Source organism: Protopterus annectens, chromosome 4.part0, assembly GCF_019279795.1.
Source record: "Protopterus annectens isolate FY-2018-M chromosome 4.part0, PAN1.0, whole genome shotgun sequence".
In the NCBI taxonomy this organism is placed as follows: domain Eukaryota; kingdom Metazoa; phylum Chordata; order Ceratodontiformes; family Protopteridae; genus Protopterus; species Protopterus annectens.
The window spans coordinates 157025544-157046012 of NC_056733.1; the positions used below are offsets into that span (position 1 = coordinate 157025544).

At 40.6% G+C, this 20469-nt stretch overlaps 1 protein-coding gene across 2 annotated transcripts in view; it reads right to left on the bottom strand.

The window, feature by feature from the left end:
• Positions 1-20469, bottom strand: part of ELAC2 (elaC ribonuclease Z 2) — a 2146582-nt gene that overhangs the window by 1256339 nt on the left and 869774 nt on the right. For both annotated transcript variants that reach the window (XM_044068145.1, XM_044068146.1), the window contains exon 11: positions 6168-6280. In XM_044068145.1, coding sequence (XP_043924080.1) covers positions 6168-6280 — 113 coding nt within the window. The remainder of the gene's footprint in view (positions 1-6167; positions 6281-20469) is intronic.

Consider the following 20469-nt stretch of genomic DNA (forward strand, 5'->3'; position numbering starts at 1 on the left):
TTATTTAATTATTTTAATGTTGAGCATCCTCTTGTTCCTGTAATATACGGACTCCCCAAGATACACAAGAACATGGAAAGTCCACCCATGAGGCCAATTGTATCAGGCAAAGGCTGGTGCACTGAACCTCTCAATTTTTAGAGAGAACAATTTACATTCCCTCCTCTATCAATGTGACACTGTCCTGAAGGATACTAAATCATTTCTACATAGACTTTACGACAAGACCTTACAGATGAGTAATGACTATATATTTGTCACCTTAGACACTGAATCTTTGTTCAAGGGCATCCCAAATGAATGGGGATAGACAATACAAGAGCTTTTTTGAATGACAAACAGTGCTTCACCAATGATAAAGTTAATCTTTGCACGCTGCTAGAGATTGTACTTGAAAATAATGTTTTTCTCTGAGCAAGACTCCTTTATACAAAAGGTTGGTGTAGTAATGGGCACTGCCTGTGCCAACAGCTACACCATCCTAGTATTGGTACAGTGGGAGAATGTGTTCCTATTCCAACAAAATGTTTTTTCTGAACATATAGGCTGGTACGTTCGTTTTGTTGATGATATTTTTATGTTATGGCGAGGTTCACTTGATCAGTTAAATTTCATTGTGTATATACACAGTACTACTAATTTTTTGAAATTCATGTACAAGTGCTCTTCAGATGAGATTGGGTTTTTAGACATTAGAATCAGGAAAGAGAATCTTAATCACCTCAATACCAGCGTTTATAGAGAAATAGCTATTTGCACAAAAACAGCATGCATCCGAGACACATTACACGCAACATACTAAAAGGACAGGTTTATAGGTTAATGAGATTACATAATGATTACATGAAGCTATTAGTTCCCTCAAAAAAGATTTTCTAAATAAAGGTTATAGTGACAGAGAGATAGACCTTTGTGTTTCCCAAGCTTGGTCAGAAAGAGAAGGGAGATGCAAACCGTATTTTTCTGATAGAGTGGTCTCTGATTCTCCTATTAATATGCCCCCCCCCCCCCCCGATGGTATGTTTAAAGTCTCACTGCAGTATTCAAGTGACATTAGCCGTTATTGTGAGATAATCAAGAATAATTGGAACATTTTACATACTATAGATGAGTTAAAATAGGTGATAGATCAGGAGCCGCACTTTTCGTTTAGGAACAACAAATCACTTAAGAAACACCTTTGTTATAGACAACAATGTCACAGTAGAAAAGTTGAATCTACTAGAATAGGCACTTATGCCTGTAGGAGGTGCTCAGCATGTAAGTACGTTTTGTCAGGTTCTAGTTATACACATCCGTATGCCAATTTTAAGACTGAAAACAGACTTTTATGCTGACTAAGACAACTAATGTATACTTTAGTAGCTGCCAAATCTGTCATGCTTTTAATACTGGCAAGACCAATAGGTCTTTAAGGGACAAAATCCTTGAACACTACAGGGATGTTAGGAACAAGAATGATTCCAATGCATTAGCCCAACATATTCTACAAAATGGCACTAATCATACCTTCAAATTTTTGGTATTGCAAGTTTTGGACATTATTCTTAGAGGGGACTTAGTTAACAGGACAGAAGCAACCAAGTCCAAATGGATTTTACTTTTTAATGCAGACAAACCTTTAAGGTTTAAGTGGGAAATTCACTCTGAAACCATTTTTGAAGGAGCATCCACTTAAACACTAAATGTTTTTTAATATTTTTATATGCTTGTGTTTTATACATCTTGCTAGTCTATACGTTTTTAAATCCTTAATTAATAGTAGTCAATGACTGGTCTTTGCTTGTATAAATGAGCACAGTTTCTTTTGATGTTGAGTCTGATTAAGCAATTTGTCAATCGCGAAACCGCTTACTTTTATTTCATTAAATTGTTTGCCTACAGCCGTGTTGGTCTGGTACACCCCTCAGTTATGCCCATTCCCAATGCCTTTCTACTAATGGCAGAACAAAATATACCATGCCTTTTTTGTCAGCATATTTAACCTCCCTCCATTCCAAACACCTGGCTGATGCAGAGTAATTCTGCATCTATCTGAAGAACCAGTGAAAACAGCTTCATCAGTTTGTAATTTGTCAAACAAATGCCATCACAATGAGGATCTAGAAAGATGCAGCAGGCTGAGCATTGGAGGATGATGTAGGAACTGAAGAAACAGAATAATGGGGAAAAGTATGGCAAACCAAAATGAAAGCGTTAAGGAGAAATCTTCCTTCAAAAGCATACCAGATGATGGAATTGTAAATAAGCTAATGGCCTTAAGCATTGACCCCTATGTGGTAAAATGGATTTAGAGCTCACTGAATGACAGAATGTATACGATCAAGAGTGAGAGATACCTCCTCAGACAAGGAAAAGGTGACTAGTGGATTCCTAAAGGGCTCTGTGTCAGCCCCCCCCCCCCAAAAAAAAAATCTAGCATATCTGGCACCTATTTCTCTAATCTTAAAACTGACAACATGGAACTTTAGTTAAAGTTTGCTGATGATTGTAAGAAAGGGTTGCTGTTAAGTTGTAAAGTAAAACTAATATCCTTCAAAATGAATTAACACAAGTAAATTCCTGGTGTACGGAAAAAAAATAAAATAAAAAGCTCAAACTAAATGCCTACAACTGTAGTATCATCTCCCTCATTCCTGCAACCTATTGCATCAATATTATCCCTATTACCTAGTGAAGCAGGGATCAGGGATTTGGGTACAAGTGTTGACAGTCCCCTCTCCTTTGCTCACCATATAGCAACTGCAGCATCTCACAACAAATTACCAAAGGCATAGCCACAAAATCCAAGTTAGGTAGTGTTCATCTTTGCTTTGGTTAGATCGTTATAGAATAACACACTATTTAGCAAGTATCTTACTGGACATATTAAAAAAACTCAAAAAAAAAAACCTTAGACGTTCTAAATGAAAAGGCTCTCCGATCTGTGCCCAGTGTCATATGGGCTCCTGAGGGGAGACAGTACAGTTGCTTGAGCTGAACTTAACATAACAGTAAACATTTGAATAACCAGTGCTGCAGTATCCTAAGCCACATGGTTTATATCTTGCCAAGGATATAACAGCCAGCCAGCTTCCAAAGTTTACGGAGACCTTCCTCACACCCAAACTCTCAAGCAGCAAAGCTCTTCAGAGCTTTCTTGCCAGCAGAGAGAGAGGCAGACTCTTGAAAGGACAATGGTACGAACAGCAAAAAAAATAAGTGTCCACAACCCAGCATAAAGGAGTCACCACAATGATGTTGGGGGATTCCTTCTGAATCTTCAGTAGTACCCAGGATAATAGCGGAAAGGCATACAGGAACATTTGTGTCCAAAGAAAAGGCATCTGTCTTCCAGACGTTCTTGCATGGAATCCTGGAACAGAATTTTGCCAGTTAATTGATTAGAAAGGAGGCAAACAGGTCTACCTGAGGAACTCCTCACAGTTGGATCAAACCTCGGAAGACTCCCTTGGTCTAGTTTCCATTCGTGGGGGTCTGCCCTGGTTCCGCCCAGCTACTTTGCCACACAGTTTTACTCTAATGGAATGTAGGATGCCTGTACAGTGAAACTGTGCTATGGCACGCTAACATGGCTAGACTGCAAAAGGGGGGGGGGGTACAACTTTATTTCCCCTTGCTTGTTGCGGTACTGTCTGTAACCACTTGAAGTCCCACTAACCAAAGATGGTTCAGTGAGTTTAGTATCTTTATCAGGGCAAGCATCTCCTTGATATTTACGTGTTTGCATCCATCCTTGGTGTCCCACACTCCCTGCAGTTTTATCCCTCCTGAAACTGCTCCCAAACAAAGTACCAAGTGGTGACTGCTTTGGAGCAAGGAGAGAAAAAGGGAGACCTGGATTTAAAGATATCCGTTGTTTCCACCAAATAAAAAATCTTATAATTATAATCCAACAAGAGTTATTTATTGTGCTAGATCTTTATTCAGTTTTAAAAGTTTAGTGATATTAAATTTTTATGGTTTCTGTGTTCCCTGGGTGTGCTGTGTTTAGCTTTCGTGTTTTTGCAGTTTGAACTTTTCCAGTTTGTTCATATTTTTAGTTTTTGACTACTGTATCCCCTAAGAATAATTCCTCAAAACAAGAGTCAGGAGACAAAGGAATTTTCTTCAGCAGACCCCAAAGCAAAAGGAGAGTGTATTTGTGAGGAATATGCTAAGGATTCTTCACCAGAATCCAACTCTTCATCAGAAGAATTAGAATCCTTATGTACTAAATGGGGTGGATGACCATGGAGCAGCAGGGACAGATGATGCCTGAGGGAGTTTCAGGAGCCATGAGGGCATTAAATAAACCTGCAGTAAAATCCTACCACTGTTTGTAAAGATCTTTAGCCACAACAGCCACATGTTTGGTTTCCTATTTTTTTTTTATAGGAATATCTGCCTTGACAAATCCAGGAGGGTCACACCCTTACCCTTCAATAAGGGTACCAGGCACCTCTTCCCTAACTAAAATTTGGGGGACCCCCCCCCCAGGCCCTTCAAACTTAATCAGCTATGGCTCCCCCTCTACAACTGTACCAAACCAGCCTTAGCAAATGTGCAAATTGACAGCTCCATGTCGGCCCTCGACTGGGTCGTGACAGAGGGAACTGGCATCAGCATCGGATGGTCCTCTGGTTCTTCAACCAACGTGAAGTAGACATGCCCTTAAGGCTAGACCATGGCAGATTAGTATGTGTTTTAGCTTTTTTCTTAAAAGTCAGTTGAACTTCAGGTTGGGAGGACATGGTAACTTGGGTCACTAACTTCTGGCGATGGTTTTCCACAGGGAAGACAAACAGCTGCAGAATGACTTAAGGATAAATGCATGACAGATATCACACAGAGTATAATCAGGCATAGCACTGAAACAAAAAAGGCAGTTCTTGTGTCTGTCTTTATGGGGAATCTACCTCCCACACTCACATTTCCCCTTCTTGGATGACATGAAAACAAACTACAAGGAGGGAAAAAGAAAGAAAGGAATCCCAACAGGGCACTTATTTTTAGAAGGCTTGGTAGGTGAAACAGTTTGGTGAACAGCATACAGAATGAATTCAGAAGTAGTGTTCTGACTGGTGGCAAAGAAGTTCTGAGGATTAGGCGCCCATATGTTACACATGTACCTTATGCCTGGTGCGTTGGACATCCAATGCCAGGGCAGAAGTAAAGGCTATGGTATGTTAGGTTATCCTAATGTTACAAAGACATGCATCTGGAGAGTTTCTCTCCGGGCATCCACTGAAAACTGGCTTTGTTCCAAGTCGGACTTTCCAAGTAAACAAATGTTAAATAAAAAAAAATAAATAAATCCTCGGCAGGATATTCCAATTTAAAGAATACTGCAACAGTGATAAGGAAGTACATATTACTAAGTGATGCAGAATCATAAGTACTTTTGAAAAAAATCATGTCGTGGAAGAAAAGCTATACCTGCCACCTTCTGAAGCTTTTTTTTTACTCCACACCCTGACAGCATATATACGAAATCCAAAGTCAGATCTAGGTGTAGGGAATTTATGTATTCCCCTTACTTTAAGGGACTGTGTCCTTTAAGTTGTCCAGTGTAGGGACAGTGAAGTTTATATGTCACGGTCTGTATCTAACCCCCTTTCCAAAAAAAATTACTCTGTGAACTAGTTTTTAAATTTGACAGTCATATTATGATGTATTGCACTGGAATATTTTTAAAGGCACTGGATTTATGTTAGTATTTGTGAGAAATTAACATGTACGCTCAATGACTTGCAAGTGGTATACTGAAAGGTATTATAATCAGACCTTTGACTATTCAGCAAATGCTCACACAAAGTTTGGGTAACCTCTGTACAGTTGCTGTGTGACAGTTTAATGGTTCTGCCAAACTGCAGTGCAATTTTTCTTGAATTAAGATGGACGGTTATGCAGCTTATTTCTGCACAGTACCCCTGTGCAGCATTTTCAAATATTCTGAATTTCATAACCCATTTACTACTGGCCAAGGCTTTCTACCTGGTTACAAAGGACAGTATGCTTTCAAAGTTAAACTTCTTTTTTGTTACATTTCATGCTGTTACAAATATGTGCTTGTATAGATGCCCTCCCCCTCAAGTTAGTCCAGCAAATAGGCCTGCAGACCTCACCTACTTAACAGGTTAAGTAAAACACAAGTAGAACAAGCAAAAGACCCTTATTCTGAATACCTTTTTAGTTGTTCACTTTCCAAAATGGGTTTAATGAACTCCTCATTAGGACACTCAATCACAATAAAGACAGCACCTGGGTCTGAAGGTGTGCATACATCTTCTGGAAGGATCTGAAAATCAAAACATTTTTTACATGTTAATGTAAAGCAGAGAATTTTAATTTATGCTGTCAGTTTTTAAGTGTGGTCTGAACAAAATGAAATGTCAAAGATAAGAGGAAGATTATATGTAAAACTAAATGTTTGAAAGCCCTTTGGCTCCTCATCCCTTTTCGCTGTGTAGCAGGCTCTGTAAAATATACATGCCTATATAATGAACCTGAGCTCACTGCGTTTCAAAGTATCTTTTAAACACTTTTGAGAATTTGTAACTTCTGAATCTAATCAATCTCTGCTTTCTGTAGAGAAACCAGTCTAAGAGACATGCATTTTCTAATGCATTCTGTAGTATACTAAGATCTACATAAAAACATAACTGTATACACATATTTTATAATAATGTCATCAATTAAGGACTCTATGCAATGTGGCACATGAAGCAAAGACTGAACTGTTCTAGTTTGTAAACGAGTCTACATAAAACTAGCAGAAAATCAAATGCTACTGTGACTATGTGAGATATTGCCAGCTATGCCTGGAGACGTAGGGCAGTGAATGCACAACATATGCCAGAATAGCTAGCTGGAATTTTGTAAAGAATCATGTTTCATCTGTATATCAAACTGATTTGTACAGATGCTAGTGATAAAAAATGCATTTGTAAAGTTGCTTGTGTTAAAAAAAATGTACCAACAGTGGGTTCTGCTGGACAGAACGAAAAATGCACCTGTATGTCAGGCTGTATGGTAACTGTTGAAATTAATACTGTAATAGAGGACACTGGAAGAGAAAAGGTTATGCTCTGTTCAGCTAACTTTGAAAAAATGTTTTGAAATTAAATTACCTGGTAGGCCGAAGAATGTATCTTACAGTTCCGAGTGCAGCCAGAGGCAAAATGTCTGTGAAAACAAGGACTAGAAATCCTTGTTGGATTGTCCTTAGCAGTGAACTAATCGCTACTCTGGAAGGGTGGAAGTGTTGAAATGGTTTTATGACTTCCAGAAGCTGCAACAGATCTTAGCAAAGCTGTGTGTATGGTAACACATGTGCGAGATACATCTATTGGTATACCATCTGGTTCCTTTTTCTCCTTTATTATCAACTCCATCTCTTTTTCAATCACAGCCTTTGTTGTAAGTGTGACCTGGTCTGGGACTAATTTCAGAATGTCCAAAAGATCTAGCATAGACTGCGGCCTCTTGAATCCATAACCCTCCCCTAAATTCTGATACAGCCCTCTAGTCTCTGCAAACTAGTTCAGTCAACAGATGTACTGAACTCCCCCCGCCCCCATCCTGTTACTGTCTTCCATACAATCCTTTAAATTTTCTGCTGCCCAAGCCTAATGGCCAAATATTTTTGACTAACTGATGCAACCTCAAAATCCTCAAGCTTAATGAAACTTTTAGCTTGACCAACCTTATGGTGCAGAGACTGACATCTTCCTTTTAGTTCTTTAAAGGAAAACTCCACCTTAAAACTAAAAAAAAAATCTATTTTTTCACTCTCTCTGTTTTCTGAGCTATTTTAACACCTCAAAATCACTCTGATTGCTTCTTAAATAATTTTAATGTTTTCTGCAAAATGGCTGTCAATAGGGATCGACATATCAATGTGATCTTATTTTTCTTCAAGCCTTTCTCTTTCTCATAATTAATTTCAAGTCTGCATTATGAGTCATGCTAAACATAAGGAAGTAGTGGTGTATTCCGATGCTACTGACATATAATGGGATTATTGCCAGTTGCAGTCATATACTGTCTGTAACAGGACTGTTTCTTTTACTTCTTGAATGGCTCTCATTTGTGTTTGTTTCAAGGCTTGTTTTACAGTATACTAAGTATACAGCTGCAACCAAAACAATTGCTAAATTGCAGGCCTTTGTTCAACCTATCTTTTTGTAGTCCAAGATGAATTGGCAGCCTCTCCCCCTACACTTTGGGAAATGTGCTAATACTTTACATGAATTACAAGAAAAATTTTTACATTTTCTCTAAATATCACAAGACATTTTTGATACTGCATTTAAGTAATCTTAAAATGTAAAGTAGTACAAACAACAAACACTCAGTTTAAAGCTTAGCATTTCAATACTGGGATGCTGCTTATGTAAATTTGTCAAAAGTGACAACTGCGTTTGAACCACTGACTGATTTAATTGCTCTGTTTTGCTATAAAAAGAATGGCTACATCGAAAGAAGCTGTGAATCAATGTTAAATTCTCTTTCTCTCTGCAATAAAGACAATGGAAAACAGTTTCTCACCTCTCTGTCTTGTTTACAGCAGCCTGAGCTCCTGACAGCAGGACTAATTACCCATACAAGATTGTCACTAGTACCCAAAATTAAGTTGTGTACTCACCATAACATTCCATCTGAGTAGTTGGACTTCATTTGTCATCAACCTGCGGGTATTCGGATCCGGATCAGATCCGAGAAGGCAGCTTCACCAGCATGTGATCCAAGCACCAAGCTCCTCCCCTTACCGATACTACCCCTCCATCTCCTTCATTCCCTCAGATCTAGTTTGCTGCACCGTAAACATAAACCAGACCCGATAGACCTTACTAACAAAGAAGCACAGGAGAGCCGAATAGGTGATCTCCCCTGCCTACCAAAGTGGGAGCATAATGAGAAGGTCAGGGAGAAGGAGGGATGGACAGTTGATGAAAAATGAAGTCCAACTACTCAGATGGAACATTATGGTGAGTACATAACTTCTTTATCTGAAGTAGTTGACTTCATTTGATCATCAGCCTGTGGGACAGAGTCCCCATCTACCAAACACTTGGGTGGGCCCTCATGGAAGAATATTCCGGAGCACCACAGAGCCAAAGGATGCTCGCCCTTCTAGATATCATGTCCAGTTTGTAGTGAGACATGAAGGTGTGAGATGAGGACCAGGTAGCCACTGAACAAATATCGTCCAAAGATACCCTGGACCAAAAAGCCGCCAACGCAGCCATGGACCTAGTAGAATGGGCTTTGAATTGTCCTGGAGATGATGAAAGGAAATCCATCTGGCAATGGTTACTTTAGAGATCGGTTTGCCCAGAAAGGGTGTAGAAAAAGACAAACGGTCAGATCTCCGAAAGGCCTTAGTCCTATGTAAATAGAAATGTAGCTGTCTATGTAAATCTAACAAATACAATTTATATTCAGCCCTGCTCTGAAAATTTGGGAAGAAAACACGTAAATAGATCGTCTGATTGATATTAGTTTCAGAGGCCACTTTAGGAAGAAAGGATTAGTATGAAGTGAAACCCTGTCCTTATGGAAAATCATATATGTAGGTTTGATAGATAATGCAAGGAGTTCTGACCACCCTCCTAGCCAAGGTGATAGCCACTAGAAAGGCTCTCTTCCAAAATAAAAATTTCAGATCCACAGAAGCGGCCAGCTCAAAAGGTGGAGCAACCAAAGCTTGGAAAACTAGGGTAAGATCCCAAGGAGGAGTAGGATCTTTAACCAGGGGTCTTAAAAGAAAGGTACCTTTAATAAAGGTTTTGCAAAGTCTGGAAGAGTCTAATGAAGCCAAGTCCTCACCTGTATGGAAATTGGAAATGGCAGCCAGTTGAACTTTTACTGTAGATGAGCTAGCTCCCTGCTGGAAAATGTATGCCAAGAACTCAAGGACTGCTGGGACAGGAGCTGTGAAAGGATCCAAATCCCTTTGAGCTGCACAGATAGAGAAACACTTCAATTTGCTATGGTATAGTTTTCTGGTGGACGATTTATGACCTGCCACCAGAATAGTCTTGACCGGAGAAGACAGACTGGGAGTCCTAGCAATCAAGGGAAATGAAGCAGCCAAGTAGTGAGCTTCAGACTGATCAGGTCTGGATGAGGGACCCTCAAGCGGTGCGAGATGAGATCCGGTATCGGATCCAAGATCCATGGAGGAAGTATTAGATGAGACCAAAGGAAGGGAAACCACACTTGGTGAGGACAGAATGGGGCAATGAGGATTACTTTGCTCTCCAACCTGCGAGCCTTCTGGAGAAATTTTGCTATGAGAGGTAATGGGGGGTAAGCATAGAGAAGACCAGGAGGCCAAACATGGACCAGTGTTGTCCCTGGGGTATTCCCCCTGTGGGGGGATTAGAGCAAAGAACTCGCTGCACTTCTCGTTGGATGGAGATGCGAAGAGATTGCAGCAAGGCCGACCCCACTTAAGGAAGATCTGCTCTATTACAGAAGGATTCAGAGACCACTCATAAGGCATCAGAATAGTCCTGCTCAGTTTGTCTGCTGAACTGACCCGGAATGTGCATTGCTAACAGAAATTGGCTGGTGGAGATCACCCATTCCCACACTGTCATGGCCTCGTGACAAAGGGGGGAAGATCTGGTTCCTCCCTATTTGTTGATGTACCAGACCACTGACATGTTGTCTGTCTGAATTGCAATGGTTCCCAGAGGAAGAAAGGCATGAAGGGCCTATAACGACAAAAGGACCGCCCTCATCTCCAGAACATTGATATACAAGTTGCTCTCGTTTGGGACTATGTACCTTGGACTGTCCTGGCCAAGCACTGTTCCCCCCCCCCCCAGTTGGGAGGCATCCGTGCTCACCATGGCTTGGGGAGGGGCTGGAATAAATGTTCGTCCCTAGACAAGTTCCGAGGAGTGTATCCACCAGAGGAGGGACGTCCTGCAAGTGTTGCTTATATGAATTGGATGCATCAAAGGCAGATCTAATAATGACAATTGGGCCACTAGTGTCCACTGTAGAACCCACATATGCAGACGAGCACAGGGAAGAAGAGTAATGGTGGCTGCCATGAAACCTAGAGCTTGTAATACTGCCTCAGCTGAAGGAAGTTGAGACTGAAAGATCATGGACACAAGGAGTCTTAAGCTTCGAACTCTCTTCGGAGTTAGAAAAACTTTGGTTTACAACGTGTCTATCCTTGCTCCAATGTAGTCTAAAACCTTGACTGGATCTAGATAAGACTTGGATGTGTTTATCGTAATCCCCAGAAAGTCTGACAGATTCAGGAAATAGTCTCTGGCCTGACAAAGTAGACGCTTGGTGGGAGCAGCAAGGAGCCAATCATCCAGGTATGGAAAGACCTGTATTCCCTGGAGCCTCTGGTGAGCCACTACTGCTGCCATGACCTTAGTGAACACCCTGGGGGCTGTGGTGAGACCGAAGGGTAGGGCTTGAAAATGATGGTGATTGGCTCCTAGCAGAAAGGGGAGGAACCTCCTGGAGTGTCTGTGCATCTTTATATGGTAGTACGCATTCTGGAGATCTATGAGGCACATCCAGTTGTTCTCCTGCAGGTAAGGCAGGATGGATTGTAATGTGACAATCTGGAACTTTTTTATGGCAGCTGACAGGTTCAGGGTGGAAAGATCGAGAATAGGTCTTAGGTCCCCAGTCTTTTTTGGTGCCAAAAAGAACCTGGAGTAGATGTCCAATCTGGACTGATATTAGGGGACGGACTGGATGACTCGCTTCCTTAGCAGCTTATCTATTTTGAGCACTGCTATCTCCCTTTGTGCAGGTGGAAAGTCTGTGAGGTGTTCTGGGGGAATGGGAGGAACCACAAAGGGGATGGTATAACCTCTGGATATGATGTGAAGCACCCAAAGATCTGTTGACATGGTATGTTTACCATTTTCTGCTGTGCAGTGCAATCTCGGAGTTGATACATTTAAGAAGTATGGAGTGTGGGGGGTGCAGTGGGGCTTGCCCCCCTGCTTACAGTTGGAGAAGACTAATATGGTTTGTCTTTTATATGCTTCTGTATGTAGTTCTGCTGCAATATAGTTAGTGTTGGTGTCCTGTGTTTTTTTCAATATTTTGAGTTTCAGTATTTTGAGCTTTCGAGATTTTGGTTTTAGTATTTGAATTTAGAGATTTTGAGATTCAAGATTTAGAAGTGGACCCCTGGAATATACATCTTACACTGCACTCTCCAAACTGCAGTCCCTTGCCCATATAATTATTCCTATTTGGTAAACTAACCGTTTGCTCATTACACTTGCTAATTCAGGCTTAATCCCCAGAGGCAAATACATCTTTAAAACAGCTATCATAAACGCCTCCTAAATTCCCCCTCAATAACTATATACCTGCCTTCATTTTCTGATTTCTTTTCTAGTAACTCAAATGAGGCCCCTCTCTTAATCAAGGTCGTAAGTTCCCTTCTGCCACTGGCCTGTATAAGGAAAACCCCTTGATGCCTATCCAAATTTAATAAGTCTGAGACACTCGGCATCTATCAGTGTTTTTTGTAGTAGCAGAATACGAGGTTTACATTTCTTTACATTTGCAGGTACTTTACTCCTTTAGTAGGGATCCCTAGGCCACTTACAGTTCAAGAAAATGAACACTGTCTCTCTCAACTGAGTACAAGTATTTTATTCAACTCCAAAAAAAAAAATCCTCTACTAATTTTGTCGAGAAGGACCCCCCCATCCCATTTTTATAATGGAGATCTAGAGTTATGAGAGAGAAAGTGTTTCACAAGCTCGTGTTACCAACTCTGATCAGTGATCATAAATCTCTTTTTAATTGTAGGGCTGTAGATTTATGTACTAATTCACAAAATGTAAACATGCCATAAGCAAAGAAAAAAATTAATACAATTATATAAGAGCTCATGAACATGATTTATTTAACACATGAATACTCTCTAGTGCCTTGGCTAATGCATTCCTTAGATATTTATACAATCCTTTAACCAAATTTAAAATGAAACATGCATATATAACCACACACCGTCTTTCAGAATCTATGACATTTGCTGAAGTCAAACATAACTATTTATGCGCCAGCCACAGTTGCTTGAAGTGCACTCTGAACACATTTTGTTCAAATTAAAGTGACAAAACAAAAATGAAATACCTTTGAGTGAAATGCAGTTTGAGTTAGAGGAGGTCTAATATTTGTCCCAGATTGCCAAACGGGGACAGGGGAAATTTTTCCTTTATTCTAGTACCATGCAGTCCTAGAGTTAGTATATTTAACTTAGTGTAGTTTGGCACAATTCATCACATGGTGTGTACAAAGGGACATGCACCCCTGTAAAAAACACTTTTCTTCTTCAAAGTGCATTGCACTGATAATTCTGTTGTCCGATGAATTTTACATGGATGAGCAGAATTCAGAATAAGTGTACTTTGATTAATTACATGAAATATTTACATATACCCCCTCCATTTTCTTCCACATGTAGTGCAAAAGCCTCTGAATTAGCCAAGGATCAAGACGACTTCACTTGAGTGTATATAGCTTGGTCAGTGACAGGTTTAAATACTTTCTCATGCTAGGGTAAGCTGTTATGACTTTTACGGAGGTGATCAGGAAAGATTCACACAAGAAGCAGGAGCTCTTCCACTTGTTCACTCGTCCATCTACCTACTTAAATTTAACAAAACAGCTGTCAGAGAATTAAGTCTCTCTCTGAAAAAAAGACTAAAGTCCACAGCAAAATAGTACAACACCACAGAGCGAAATACACCACGGCCACTTGAGGAAAGAAAAATTGTTTAATTCAGTTAGTGCTTTTGTGTCCTGCCTGACACTTCATCAGACTTACAAAAAAACAACAGTATTGCTCAGCTTTATATATCAGCATCACAGCTCAATTAGTCAATCACTAATCACGCTAACTTTTAAAAATTTAAAAACAGTGCAGTCATTCATCCTAAAAGCTATATGCATATATAACAATATAATAAAACATTAAAAAAGAACATAATCAATGCGGAAAATCAATGTAGAAGACATCTATAGAAAAAAAAAAAAAAAAAAATATATATATATATATATATATATATATATATATATATATATATATAAAAAACTCAGAATTGTATAAAAACATCTAAATTTGTATATACAAAAATCATTCATAGCATCTAATGCATCTATGTACATATAAAAGCTTTCATTGTTATACTGTGTAATTCATATGTTGACCACAAGATGTCAATGTTCATTCAACTTATCTAATACAAGTGAAAGCCACTTTTCTCAGTAATAAATGTTCACGTAACACACCAACATAATCAATAATACAGGACATAACCTACAAAGAAAGTACAGTTGTGTACACTTACCATAAATGTAGATGTCCGAGTGTTTTCACTGTTGCAGGCATTACATTTGGGTAATCTGCTGGCAGGTTGCCCTCAGTCGGCCTGAATTCCAAAGTCTTGGGTCCTGCGTCGGTTGCTGTCTCCTCTTCTATGACGTCAGGTCATCAGGGGTATAAAACATGCAGCCGACACCATTTTCTTTAGTTTTTCTTGCCCCCCATTGTCAGATGCCTCCAAAAAGGTAGCAAAAAAATAAATAAAAAAATAAAAAAATATCTATCTATATATATATATATATATATATATATATATATATATATATATTTATACATGCATCAATATAAACTTTACCTTCATCTAAAGCAAATACACTACATAGGTTGAAGAAGATAGAGAAGGAAAGAAACTCCAGAATGACAGGGGGATGGTGGGAGAGTAACCTGGACTGCAACAATGAATACACTCTAACATCTACATTTATGGTAAGTGTACACAACTGTACTATGTTCTTCGTGTTTCACTGTTGCAGTCATTACATTTGGGTAGAATCCCAAAGCTATGGTTGTGGGGGGGGCTGGAGCTAAACAGCATTAGGAGTGGCTATAAGGCCCTGCAGAACTGCAGTGGCAAAGCTTGCTCTGGATTTAGAGTAAAGAGGCAAATGATAATGCTTTGTAAAGGTGTGAACAGAACTCCAAGTAGCAGCCTCTAGAATTTCTTTGGTGGGTACTCCCCTTAGAAAGGCTGCTGAAATAGCTGCAGCTCTGGTGGAATGAGACCTAATGCCCTTGGGCACAGGTTTACCATGGTGTAAGTAGCAGAAACGGATGCAGTGGCTTATCCACTTTGAAATTGTCTGCTTTGAAATAGCCTTGCCCTCTGATCCTGCAGCATATGTCACTAGTAATTGCTCAGTTTTTCTTAGAGCTTTAATCCTGCTCAAGTTGAATCTTAGTTGTCTGTGTACGTCCAAGGAATTCAGAATTCTCTCCCCCTTGTTCTGTGGATTTGGATAAAAGGTTGGCAGATGAGTTGTTTGGTTAAGAGCCACAATGGAAACCACCTTATGCATAAAAGTAGGATTTGTCCTCAGAGATAACCTGTCTGGGTAAAATATGATAAAAGGCTCTATAGCCATTAGGGCCTGTAGCTCTGAAACTCTTCTTGCTGAAGTAATTGCTACTAGCAGAGCTGTTTTCCATGATAAGAACTTTATATCAGCAGTAGCAGCTGGTTCAAATGGAGGCAGGGTGAGCTTTTCCAACATGTAATTGAGGTCCCATGCAGGCAATGGTGATCTTCTAGGAGGCCTTACATTTTTGGCTCCTCTAAGATACTGCTTTAGTAAAGGATGAGAAAGATTGGTGGCTCTGTATTGTAATGAGCTGAGATGGCAGAGGCATGGATTTTAATTGATGAGAAAGATAGGCCTTTGTCAAGCATCTTGCAATATCGGAGTAATATTTGGTTCTGCTGTATTAGTTCCTTGTGCTGGATTCCAAGCATAGAATCTCTTCCATTTGTCAGCATAAGATTTTCTAGTACTAGGCCTTCTGGCTTCCAAAATGGCATCCATCACAGCTTTACTGAGAGGTGTTGTTTGTATGACTACATGATCAGCCATGCTTCCAGGTTCAGAGTCTGTAGTTGATTGTGCAGGATCTGATTGTTTTGCTGGGACAGTAACTGTGGTCTTTGAGGCAAGGTCCAAGCTGGGTATTGAGACAAGTTCCTTAGGATCGTGTACCAGTATTGGCGAGGCCAGTCTGGGGCAATTAGTATCATCTTTGGTTTCCCCTTGTCTGACTTTTAGGAGGACCTTGGGGAGAAGAGGCAGAGGAGGAAAGGCGCAAACTGATAGGTTTTTCCAACTGAAGAACAGGGCGTCCACTTTCCCTGCTTGTCTGTGATAAGTCCTTGTGCAGAATCTTTTCAATTGATAATTTTGAGGAGAGGCAAATAGATCTATGTCTGGGCTCCCCCATTCCTCTGTTATCATGCCGAAGACTTGTGGATTTAGTTTCCACTCGTGAGGGTCCATAAGGTTTCTGCTTAAATCGTCTGCCAGTGTGTTTTGTTTTGCTGGCAGGAATTGAGCTTGAAGTTGTATTTGGTATGTAAAGTTGTGTTCCACAGTGTCATGGCTAATTTGCAAAGGGGGTATGAGTATGTGCCCCCTTGCTTGTTTATATACCAACATGACTGTGGTGTTGTCCGTCTTTACCAGTAGTTGCCCTGGATGAAGTAAGTCCTTGAAGACTGTTAGGGCATTTTAAACAGCTAGCATCTCTTTCTGGTTGATATGCAGATGCATTTGTTTTGGTGACCAAATGCCCTAAATGCATCTTCCTGCCACATGGGCCCCCCCAGGCATAATCTGATGCGTGTTGTCATGGTTTGGCTGGCAGGGGGTAGAGTGAATGGCCGTCCCATGTTTTGGTGACATGCCTTTGCCACCATAAAAACTCCTGTTGCAGGCAGAGAATGAGAGGAATCATTGTTTCCGCACTGTGAGAATGTTGACTCCATAAACGTTTTAGGTACCATTGAAGTTTCCCCATATGCAGTCTTGCATATGGAATCAGTAGTATGCAGGATGCCATGAAGCCCAGAGCCTGCAGAATTTGTCTTGCAGAAGACTGGGTTTTTGTTCCATTAGTTTGAAATAAGTAGTCAATTGCCTTTGCTCGTCTGGCGTGAGGTAAGCCATCTGGGCAGTTGTATTCAAGCTTGCACCCAGGAATGTTATCTTTTGAGAGGGCACCAGTTGTGATTTCTTTTCGTTTATTGTGTACCCTAGGCATGTTAGAAGCCTTTTCACAAATGCCAGGTGTTGAAGAAGAGTGTCCTTGTTCTCTGCTTGAATGAGACAGTTTTCCAAGTAAGGATCTATTTGTATACTTCTTTGTCTACAAAATGCAATTACTGGTGCCAGGCACTTTGTAAAGACCCTGGGCACAGTAGATAAGCCAAAGGGCAGTGCAGAGAATTGGTAATTCATTAAGACAGCCTTGAATCTGAGGTATCGTCTGCACAACTGTCTTATTGGGACATGCAGGTATGCCTCTTTTAGGTGTAAAGTTACCAGCCAAGCATTTGTGCCCAGCATGGGCAGAAGCTGCTGCAATGTCAGCATTTTGAATTTTGGAATGTCCAGGAATGTGTCCAAAATCAATAAATCCAGTATTGGCCGCCAGGCCTTGTCCTTTCTGGGTACCAAGAACAGTCTTGAGTAAAAACCTTGTCCTTTTTCCTGTTCTGGTACTGTCTGAATGGCCCCCATATCTATGAGGGACATAACCTGTTTCTGTGCCTCGGCCCATTGATTTTTTGGCAGATCTGGCCAACCATTTGCCATTGGCAGAGTGTGGAAATGGAATCTGTATCCCTGTGATACGATGTTTAGTACCCACTTGTCCTGAGTTATTAACTGCTAATTTTGAGCAAAAAGTGCTAATTTTCCCCCTATGGGTGCTGCTAAAAGATAAGTGCTTGGTGAAGGCAGAGGGAAGTCATTGGGATTGCTTTCTGTAGGTATGCGCTTTATCTCCTCCAGATTTGGAGGTAGAAGCGCCCCATTGCTTTGACCTGTATGAATCTTGCGCCTGGTATCTGGAACCCTTAGGGCATCTGGATTTGCCCTTTTGAGCTCTGTCTGACACAGGAAAGGACCAATTTTTGTTAGGCCAGTGTCTACTGAATCATGGTGGCTGCAATTGTAAGAAGTCTTTAACAGTTTGCATAGACTTAGCTTTGTCTTCCATTTTCTTTAACACCTCTTCTGCCTTAATACCAAACAGAGAATCAAGCTGTAAAGGTGCATCTAGCAATTTAGCGTTAACATGATCAGGTAAATTTTGTTCCTTATGAGGTATTTGCTTCCCACAAGTAATACAATTATTAACTTTTTCTGACATCGGTAAAAAGCAAGAGAAACATTTCCCCCAGTGGAGTACTTCGCTTTAGTGAAGACTTCGGTTCTGAAACTCAAATTCGAATATTTCAGTAGTCGGCCGACCGGCACTTGTGAAATGTTTCTGCTTCAGGCACCGCATGGCAAGAAAGACTAAAGAAAATGGCGTCGGCTGCATGTTTTATACCCCTGACGACCTGACATCATGGAAGAGGAGACCGCAACTGACGCAGGACCCAAGACTTTGGAATTCAGGCCGACTGAGGGCAACCTGCCAGCAGATTACCCAAATGTAATGACTGCAACAGTGAAACACGAAGAACATCTGTGCATATATACCTAACCACTAAAACATCCAGAATCAAGGAACAAGATGAGAAAGGCAGGTATTGTCAATGTTTTAAAGGTCTATCTATTAAAATGGCTTTAAACTAACTATCATTTAAAGCCCAATTTTTATCAGCCTGTAGTCTCATAATCCACCTCATTTCACGTACTTCTGTGTAATTCTTTACATTACCTAATCTAAAAAAAATTGGGTGGTGGTTAGGTATATATGCACAGTTGGAATGTCCAAGAGGTTCCTCACTGAAAGACTGCAGTGCATAAGTAACATGTCCTGTGCAGACTGCCTTAAAGTCTTAGTCCTGTAGCAGGGGCAGCTCATGCTATAGGACTGCAGCCCCCCCCCCCCAGCTGTGGAAAGATAAAAAACAAAATAAAAAAAAATCATGAAAAAAAAAGGAACAAAAAATAAATATTTCTCAAGTCCTGGAACTCCGCACATGCGTGATTGCACAGACTGGGAACTCCAGACTGCTTTGTCAGCAGTCCGGATAGGAGGAAAGGCCATCTCTACCCTGCAGCCCAGAAGTCTATGCGGTGACGACCGCACAGAACGGAAGATGTCCGGACTGCAACGTCCGCAGGCTGGAACCTGCTCTCGTGGGGAAACTTTCCCCAGGAAGATATTTAGCTGTGCAGGACTGTTACAGGAACTAGCTTCTGCTGTAGATGAACTTGTTTCAGGAACTAGAAGTCACTGAGCTGCAGATGGACTCGTTCCAGGTAGGAAACCGAAACGAAAGGTTGTGTGTGTGTGTGTGTGTGTGTGTGTGTGTGTGTGCGTGTGTGTGTGCGTGTGTGTGCGCGCGTGCGTGCACATGAGTGTGTGAGTGTTTAAAAGTGCACATGGTGCTGTAGGATGATTTCTGGGATCCTTCTTAACTACATACACTGTTAGCTATAACAGAGAAGAGTGTTGCAGGAATAGCTCCATTACCAGTGTGCTTAAATGGTGTATAGGTACAGTGATCGGAAAGTTAAGTGCTGTCCCTCTCCTCATCTTGCCAGGCTAGTTATGTCATTCTGTCCCATACCAGGAACCTTCATAGTCTTCCTGCATTCTTCTTAACCCTAAAGAAATGCCTTGTAAATTCACTGCTATGTCTGTTCAGAAGTAATTTAAACACACAGCCATACCACACCGATAAACCCTCTGTAAACTTGCTTCCATCTCAATAACATTGTATTTTCTTACAGTGCTAACAACCTGCTTGAGTAAGCTACCTTACTCTCTCTCTCCATTTTTTTATAGTTTTCTTACTAAATTATCTATAATTCTGTCTAATTTAGAATGCGGTGTAGGTCTGACTGTGTTTCACAGTTCTTAAAAAAATAATTCCTATAGCCTTTAATTTGTTACAGGAAGTTGTATTACAGCTTGATCCACTTCTCTGTTTCAATATAGTATATCTATCTGTAGATGAAATGAGGTTGTGAAATGAAGTCCCAATGAGACTAAAATGCATACAGATTAAACATAGTTGTGATTCATAGGTACCTACAGGAGTGTGTGTGTGCTATATACTGGTGGCTAGATAGAACTCGGGATACATGGTGGTGGGTAGTCAGACTTGAACCCTGTAACTTGGGTGCAGGTAACAACAGCCTGAATTCTCTACCCACCACCATTTATTAAACATTTGCAGATTTTTGCCTGATATTTGTTGTGTTCTGTTCCTCATAAATTCTGTGGTTTCTGTATTTTTGTTGTCTTACATAGTTGATGGTGCAGTTGTAGCATTGCTGCCTAACAGCTACAAGTTTATCTGGTTTGATTCTTGATTGGGGTGCCTTTTGTGTGGAGTCTGCATGTCTGTGTGGGTTTCCTCTAGGTGCTCTGGTGTCCTCCCATCTTACAAAGACATGTGTCTGGACTGTTTCTCCCTGGGC